The 9,564-nt window shown below is 33.7% G+C and overlaps 1 protein-coding gene across 1 annotated transcript; it reads right to left on the bottom strand.

Moving 5' to 3' along the window:
* Positions 1–2,634: 2,634 nt before the first annotated feature.
* On the bottom strand, positions 2,635–9,558 carry LOC117113664 (glutamate receptor 4-like). Its single transcript, XM_033257072.1, has 5 exons — positions 9,456–9,558; positions 8,578–8,703; positions 7,787–7,927; positions 6,677–6,694; positions 2,635–4,604 (listed from the first exon to the last, which is right to left on the bottom strand). The coding sequence occupies exons 1-5, from the start codon at positions 9,507–9,509 to the stop codon at positions 4,512–4,514; spliced, it is 432 nt and encodes a 143-aa protein (XP_033112963.1). The 5' UTR covers positions 9,510–9,558; the 3' UTR covers positions 2,635–4,511.
* Positions 9,559–9,564: the final 6 nt, after the last annotated feature.

Genomic DNA, 9,564 nt, shown 5'->3' with positions numbered 1-9,564 from the left:
TCGATACCTGGAGTACGTATTATACTATCTTGTATTCTATTTGCATTGAAAATTATTATTACAAATTATTTTAATATAACTCTGCGTTTATAGTCAATTACACTAACATTTTATTCAGAATATCATCATTATTTGACGGAGTAATAGATGTCAATATTATACGATCTTATCTGAGATTAATCAGTGGACCTTTCGGTGTAAATAGAACAGGCCTACATTTATGGCAAAAATGAACATTACCTAATTAAAACAATATCTACATTTCGATTTAAGCTTGCGCCAGGAAAATATCATAGGAGTGAAGTTTTGCCCACCTTACGTGTTTTTCGCATCGAATACAGTACCGGTAAATATGCGGTACCGCTGATACTTGGGGATTTGACACTTAGTCACTAAGCGCAAACTCGGTAGTCTAGTACTTATTATGGCGCCAGGCTAGTTAGACCTATCTGGAGGTCGTGGGTTTGATTCCCACCCTTGCGATTTTTTTTATTTATTTATTTATTTTTTATTTTGTAGTAAGCCTATTTGGGAACATGCTGAGTATTCGGTATGGATACGTCAGGTAGGGCAAAATACCACTCCTTTTCCAAAAGCAAACTTGTATCGAAATAGCATTTGCAGTATCCGCGGCTACTTGGGGGATAGGATTGAACACTAGTCACTAGCCGCAAGCTCAGTTCTAGTGGTTATGGTGCCAGGCTAGTTATGTGAAGGTCGTGGATTCAATTCCCACCCGAATCACAAATTTTTTCTCGAGTATTTGGGAACGTAGGCCTACACGTTAGGTAGGGAAAAACATCACAACATGTACTGTACATTGCTAAGAGTTTGATGCATAAATTAAAGTGCCTAATGAACCAAATCGGACCACAGGCAATGGTGGATCCAGATCTTTTTTCCAGGATGGCACAAGATGCAATCGAAGGGGTGTTCCTTTACTTATTGTTGGGGTCCATACCCTATAGAGCCCTTCTCTATAGGTTTTGGTGTTTTCTAGTAGCCATTTTAATGTGTTATTTAGTCTCCATTGATTATGATTCAGCACACACAAATAAGCGACTGATCTAATTCTGCTCTAACCTATAAGGGATGCAAATGTAGTTCCTATATTTCTGCGCCAAAGATGTGTTTATTGGTAGAAAAATAAGAGGATAGGATAGGTAATCACGTTTAATTTTAAGTTTCAAAATGATTAGGAATTCACAGTTTCTTTCATCTTACCTTAGAATACTCAAGTGACGAAGTGTTTCTTCAGTAGGATGATTACGGCACTCATCAACAGTGGATGCTAGTACTATAAACATCTCTGTTATAGTTAATAATAATGTACCATATTTATAAGTAATGATCATGATTGATAGTGCAATAGTGTATAGGCCTTTTATCAATGCAAGTTGATATTAAAAATGTGGACAACGAAAAATTAACACAATGCCTTGTTTTCCTCTCTATTACGATTACTTGTTATTTGATGTTAACAGTGGCGCATACTAAGGTTTATCATCGTTACTTTGATGGTCATTCATTAATATTTGTTTCTTTACCAATGCAGTATTATCTTTATTCTGAATAATTAAAAGTTAACTTTGAAGTGATATAATTTAGCTTGTCATACTAAGGATTTCGCCACCACTCTTCTCGACACCTTTAATCAACGAAGTGACTATTTAATCACATGAGCACATATCTGTACTTTTTGACAAAGGAAGCTGCCCTAAGAGGACAGTGACAGACAAGACAAGGAAATAACATTGAATTAAAAATGTATAAATTCTATTCATTATGCAACCACCAAAAAAGTATCAATCCGCAGTATTCATGTTATGTAATGTAGTATTATGGTTCAATAATATTAACTTAATATATAACCATTGGAATTTGCATATAATCGATACCCCCTTTTCACCTGTAATGTCTTAAATTGACTTGACAGCTTTAATAGTCAACCCGAGTATACCCTCAATATGACTTGTCTTTTCTCGCACTATGAATTTAGAAGTATCAGTTTTGAAGCCTAAGTTTTGAAGTTTGTAATATATCTGAATCAGCAGCTTTTTGGTAAACAAGCTCTTAAATCATAGAGAAAAGAATTTCTCTATTATCCAATCAGAAACTCCAAAAGTATAAGGTGATTTATTTAAGACACGCCCCAATGATACTTGCTTTAAAAGAGACGACCCAATATCACTGATTTAGAATAGATAGAATGCTCAGAATTACAGTACATTGATCATAGATTGACTCCACTCTAAAAGGGTTCTACTTTAACATCTGAGAAAGCTGGAGTAATAGTCGATTGTATATAATATGTACAATAAAATAATGCTGAATAAAAGCTTTGCAGCATATTGTATACCATTAGAACTATTGTGGACTCTCATAATTGAAAGCCGACCAACTCCAATTATTACATTACTGCCTATATTATTAATTAGTACTGTACTTGTTTGATGGCTTTCGTCTCGTTTGATCCATTCCCTTTTGAAAACGTTAATATTATTGAAAAAAATCATCGGTTTTCAATTATGTATCAGATGTGAAATTTTTAATATCATTATTCTGTCGTCTTTTGGCATCAAGTTACAACTCGAGCGTACGTACGAAAACAAAACAAAAACTCAGAGGCTGCAATACTGAACGACTTTTTCATCTTTTATTGCTTTCTCATAAATGCAACATTAATATTCATCAATTTATTAAAATTGTTAGTCTCACATGTTAGTTAACATTTAAACTGTGTTAGATGGTCATGGGAATGGACCAAGTCATTATCCTAGATTTGACATTCTAGTCTAAAATACATGAACGTAATATCTTGCATACATTACAATCACATACAGTATACATAATGACACGTTTCTTCTAAAAAATCGGTACAAAATATTGCCGTTTAACACCTTCTACAGTAGACCTACACTTTTGGAAAAATTCGTTATATTAAAGTTACAAGTTGACGTCATATTTCCAAGCCCAATTCACCATTAAACATCATGAGCTTATCAGAAGTTTAGATTGGTTTGGATGCAGTGACGTTTACATCTCCATTCTCTGGAATAACTGCGTAAATAATAGGCCTACGTGTGCGTTAAAATGACGTGAACTTGTGTGAATAGCACTTTAAAAAATTCTATTACACAGACCATTATAAGGTTTCGTATGGATACCAACTATAGTATTATTAAACTGGATTTGCTGAAAAATACCGGCACTAGAATTACTGATGGGTCAATTGAATCTCGGTATAACATTTTTTTTTCAGATAACCTAGTTGCCAGACAGTCCAAGTGAAGGCTCTAGAAATGTAGCGACAGACGACTACGTCCGACAGGGTGTCCGAACCAAGGGGCCTCAGAGCCTGTGGCCAGGGTCCAGAAATCGTTAGGTGAGCTAAGAGACAAATCGCTTAGCCTCAAAAAGTCTTATGGGATAAATAATTAAAAATATTAATTTAGTCCGACAACCGGATGACAGGCGATCCATGCGTGCCGGACAGAAAACTTCACACCTTGCCCGCTGGCACCACCACTACGACCGAATCATTGTGAACACAGTATCTATTATAATTGTTTTAACATTAAAGCTAATGTGGCCTATTAAGTGATCACATCAAGTATATATTTGCTGAAGTTTTTATTATTGATAGATGACAATTATTTAATTTCTAATCATTTGGAAATATCTAAAAAGAACAAAAATGTGGATAGGCAGGCAAATGCAGGTTTGAAATTTTATATATGACTCGACAGAAAGGAGGTAGTACTATGTATTATTCTAAAAGTACGAACCCGTTCCTACCAAACTAATTTAATAGACCTTTTCATAGTGTCATTCAAGCCCAAAAATCTGACCAATCAGAACGTGTTATTGAAGGAACGGGGCTTAGCGAAAAGTTCTAATCTAATCTCTTCCCCCACCCCATTCCAAAAAAAAAAAAATAATAATAATTAAGACACCAAAGTAGTACCAGCCCACTGAAAACAAAAATCAAAATATATTTCCGGGACTCGCAGACTTTACTGACAATTAACAAAGCTTCTTGAAAACATACCGTCAACAATACGGTGCAGCTCCGTTTTTATTCGTTTGTAAGATTCTGGGCGTACTGACCCGCTTAGGTTTTTATTTCAAATGGGTCTAAGCATGAATTAGAAGGCAATTATACAACTCCAATCAAAATGTATCATTTAAAAGAAATTAAAGTACATAATAATATAAGGAATCGATTTATGCAAACTTCAATATAACGCCAGATTTCATACCCTTTAATCTACTAAAACTTTAAGACAACACCATGACACCCTGGTCCGATAGATTTAGATTTACCTGATTTTACTAAAGTTACGAAACTTTCAAAAAAGCTTAGGTCTAGTACTTGAAACTTGGATATCGATCACACTTCAGTTCCAGTTCGGCTATATAAACTTGGATATTAATCACACTTCGGTTCCAGTTAACTTGGATATCGATCACATTTCGGTTCCAGTTCGGCTATTAAACTTGGATATCAATCACACTTCGGTTCCAGTTCGGCTATATAAACTTGCAATATCGACAGTATTCCCTTCTTCCTCTTCATCATCGTCTTCTTCTGATAAGAAAAGCTGTGAAAAACATAGAGTTAGTAATACAGAGTTTACACAAGGCTTTCCTTTGGTGACGATTTTTCCAGTTCGATCTATACGAAGAGAAAATATCCATGCTTTGTTACATAGAAGCAATTTGATATACAGACGTATATATTCTGTCCAACGCAACCTTGATCACAAAACTAGTAAACACCGTTCTAGTCGCATCAACACATTCTAAACTATTCTAAAAAAAATAATATTAATGTACCATACATTCTTTGCCTATCCATGCATTGTATGTCATTTTCGTAGAAGAAACATCTATTAGGTAACAAATTTTAAATATAAGAATTTACGTCAACTATCTGATTAGGAATTGATAGGGGTTATTAAAAAGAATAAAGACTACTACTGTAATGCAAGCAGAATATTCCTATTTACAAAAAACCAGATAAAACCTAAACATTCAAGAAAAAATGTCGACATCAAGAAAAAATTGAAGGTAAAGATAATCGACCAAACATTCATTGGTCTCCAGGTGAATAAATAGTACAACTATAATACACATTACAAAGCGAGTTATTAGCTGATTTAATGTTCAATTTGGTGTATTGAAAACCTGCTGAATTTGTTTGCATTTGTATAAAAGTTAAAGGTTTTTTATTCGGTACTGACCAATCAAAAGGCAACCGAGATATCTATGAAGGCCTGTGAATGATTTAAATAGATAACACCCTGCATTCTAGAACTTCTAGTAACGTTAGTATTGAAAATGGTATAATTTTTTTTGTTAGTTTTTTTTTTTGAATTAGCGGATTGGACAACCCAGGTCCATGCCTTAACATAGATATTTGCATGGAATTCAAATATCATTAAGAACACAAATACAATGACGTATAACACAATTTATTGAATTTAATCAAAAGCAGACAATATAAACAGAAACTTGAAACCACATGATCAACATTAGTTTATGTACTTGCACAATACACCACTTCTTTAAGATTAAAGAAATTATTTGCGACACAAATGTTTTAAGCGATTAGCCTTTGTTGTCTAATGAGTGAATGAGAACACAATGAAGCGATGATAGACAAAATTAATGTTATTTCTTATGATGATATCACAAAAGGCGATGAAGTGGGTTCGATTGAACAACATATAATTAGTAAATTTAGTTTTATTAAGGTTACGGTGTTCAGCGAATTATTTGTAAGGCCCATGTTATCCGACCGGTAGTCTAAAACACTAAAGATATAGACCGAGTACGGTATTAAACATTTTAGTGACAGACCATTTACTTTAAGTACGGAAATAAACATAAATCAACAAAATTTCAGTCGAGAAATATTACATATCATGTAATTGATATCAATATTAATATGAGCTTCATAATTTTATATATTAAGCTAAAGACACAATAAACAATAACAAATTCAAGTGTTTAAAATGGGCTAATACAATTTATATAAATAATGTTGTTAGCCATTTTTTATGTTAAGATAGAATAAGCACTCTGGTAATTTCAACTGTGTGATAATGTATATCATACTGAGTTGTTTCATTGGATGATAAGAAGTCTTGACCTTCTACACAGACGTGCATCCGCAATTGAAATTACGTGTGACTTATTAGTACCTTTACTTCGAATGATGTTAATGTTACAGTAAAATCTGAAATCTAAAACACAACACGATCAACAGTAAGTGAGAAACGACTTTAGGACAACATCTGACAAACAAAAGAAGAAAAAGTGTTAGGCCTACAATTCTGGTTTTCAGTAAAGCATGTTTAAAATTTTGCAAAAAAGGAGAAAATTACGGAAACACTGCAGTACTATTTAGATAGCATATTAGTAGTTACTGTTAGGTTCAGCTAATACAACGTCTGTAACTGTAAAGATCATAAGAAATATGATATCTACCAAAACGGTTGGTCATGTTAGGCTTCTAAATGTTATGATCTCCAAGTGAGCACAGGGGAGGTAGATGAATGATTGATATGATCATTGATGATGTTGCCATGGGAACGGTTTTTAAAAGCAGGCGAGCGTATTTTTGCATAACAATCAAATGATTAGAGTTGGTTAAAATGCAATGCCTTACCGTTTCTTTCTTTTCAAGCTGTAAAATGAAAAATTATCTGCTAATGGCATAATGCTTAAAACTTCAATTAATCTACTAATTCAACTAACAATACTGTGTAATATCACATATATTTGTTCCTTTTAAATCATACTATCTTTCTATAATTTTCTTTGTGAATGCAAACTTTAAGCTACATCCACATCGGATCCGAACCGGAATTCGGACCACGTTTTCGAAGCGCTGACCGCCAGCCTCCCTATTCTTACACACTGATTCGATTTTCTGATCGGTTCGGTACGGTACCGTAGACCTTCCGATCCGAAAATTTGGATTCGGTATGAATTCAGCTTGACACAAGTATTACCGTATAGGACGTGTGAACAGAATAGTTACATACACAATTGTGAAATTAATAACATCAAAACTATTGGTAACATTAACCAAAAATTTACTATATATCTACTGCTGAAACTAGTATGGTATTAACGATAATTACTTATTACATGTAATAATCTATAATAATCTATAATATTTAGCTGTGGTTGTAATCGCATCAGTATAAATCTAAAAATGTCTACAAAATTCTATAAACAGTAGTCCCAATTACATTGGTACATATACACATATCTTGTATAGGCTTATTTTATTATTATATAAAGTCTCAAGAATTAACGTCACAATTAATTTTATTCCAACTTATGACGAAAAGAAACATCGACAGCTCCCCATTCTGATATTCTTGGTACTCATTTAGGTATTATACACATGTATTATTACAGCGTTCTGATACGGGCGATCATGACGTACATTCGTGAGACTTAGGATTGGTTCGCACTACAGCAAAATGCATTCTTTTACGAACGAAACAAAGGTAATGAATTCGTTACGATTTTCAAGATGAACATATTATACACGCAAACACAATCATAATTAAAAAGTATGCTGACGCAGTCAGACGAACGCAGGATCCCCTCTCAGCTCAACTAATTCACACAGAGAAAATCTCCAACAGCAGCACAACCGCGCGTATGCTTGCGCGTCTTAAGGCTGCTAGTGTGAACCAACCTAAGTTAACTAACCTGTCAAATATAAAACATCAAACAACAACTCCATGGTATAAGGAATTACCGTGCTCGTCGTTGACGATGTGTACCGCATACTAGGCGGGGTTAACGCAGACTTTGTATCGCGATACTGAGGAACAATAGGTAAACCTTCGCCTGTCACAGATAGCCTAGCCTTTTCCTTCAACACAACTGATATAGGAGTCTGGGAAATATATTCAGATATAATTAACAAATATTCATCAATTATCTTGATACAAACTACCGACTGGTATTTGGTATCACGATTATCGATTTCATGTTGAAAAACACCACATTTATGACGTGATAATATTCAATTGGTCACAAATTTGCGCCAGCGCAAACGAAATGAGAGTTTTCGATTGTGCAATCTGAACGTAATGATGTCACATAAACTAATTAACACGTGTTTAAGACATGGTGTGTGTCGTATCTACGCTTTGTAATGAACGCATGGCGAACACGGACGTCTGATACTTAATCTGTCCTAGTAGTTTCACCAAAAAGTATAGAATGGTTTCACGTTGTCGTCTCGATCGAAAACTTCCTATTATGTGTAAATGCGACTGCATTGTTTTTTGCTTGATTCTACAAAATTTTGGAAATTATTCAAATCCATTGTCAAATATGCAGTTTTTAATTTTAAAAAAATTATATAGATCTTCACAACTCTTAATGCACGTAATTTGGCCTTTACGGTTATTTTGTAAAACGTCATGTTTCCCAACAAAATATCATACTTCTAAAAGTGTAAAACTTCGGTTGGTCTAAGAAATAATTCTGCCACATATAATTATTAAAGTTTCATATTTTCACTGAGTAACCGTTGCCTACCCTTCGCTTCTTTGCTACCTTCTTGGATTTCCAATAAAACTGAATGATGGCAACGAACATAGAGATGAACAAACCCACGATTAATATATAAAACACACCGCCAAGATTCGTTAAGTTTAAGCGTCTCTGGAAGAGAAGTAAAAATGAAACAAAACTTTACTTGAAGTCTACACTTTTGCATCAGTGGCACACGCGTTCACAATAAAGCAATGCAATCCACAAACATAAAAACAGTTCAACGAAAATCACAAAGACAATACAATGAAATATGCAGTTACTTAAAAGTCAATCACTCCTAAATTAAACATATACAAACCATTATAATAATGTCTAAAATACAAGCAAAGCCGTTACAGATAAAAAGGTGTAAAACGATGACGATGATGACAAATTTTGTTTCTCAAACCTATCATTTTTAATGAACTCTGTTATTCAATTGCAAATGGAAGAAAATAAATGTATTTTGAAATGAAAATGAAAATGAAACAATGATGATGATGACGATGGAGATGACGATGGTGGTGGTGTGACGATGATAATAATTATAGTAATAAAAATTGGTATTATTCATTCTGTGTGCAATCAAATTAAATTAAATATTTTCAACGTCAAATATTGTTCTCATCACCCTTTTTATAATGTTCATTATTGTCATAATTAATGTTATTATCTATCATTAATAAACATTAACATTATTACTAGTGATGTTATGTAGAATTATTGTAATGTATATCTACCCTTTTTACCCAGTTTGTAAATATTCAAAAAAGTGTATCTCATTAACAGTTTCCGAGTTTTTCATCGAGAACCATTGTTGTGTCTTAAAAAATCCAGTTGTACAATATATTAAAATAGTTGAATTCGTTAAGTCAACCTACCCGGGGCGGTGACGTATCCACACACTCACTGTTGTGGTACCACCATTTATTCATCAGTTTCTGTAACGTTCCGTTTTCACGAAGTTCTAAAATTGCAATAGTGAACTTC

Source organism: Anneissia japonica, unplaced genomic scaffold, assembly GCF_011630105.1.
Source record: "Anneissia japonica isolate Jap-2015-1 unplaced genomic scaffold, ASM1163010v1 scaffold1665_len535045_cov187, whole genome shotgun sequence".
Lineage (NCBI taxonomy): Eukaryota > Metazoa > Echinodermata > Crinoidea > Comatulida > Comatulidae > Anneissia > Anneissia japonica.
The sequence above is the reverse complement of the archived record's forward strand: the minus strand, read 5'-3'. Positions and strand labels throughout refer to the sequence as shown.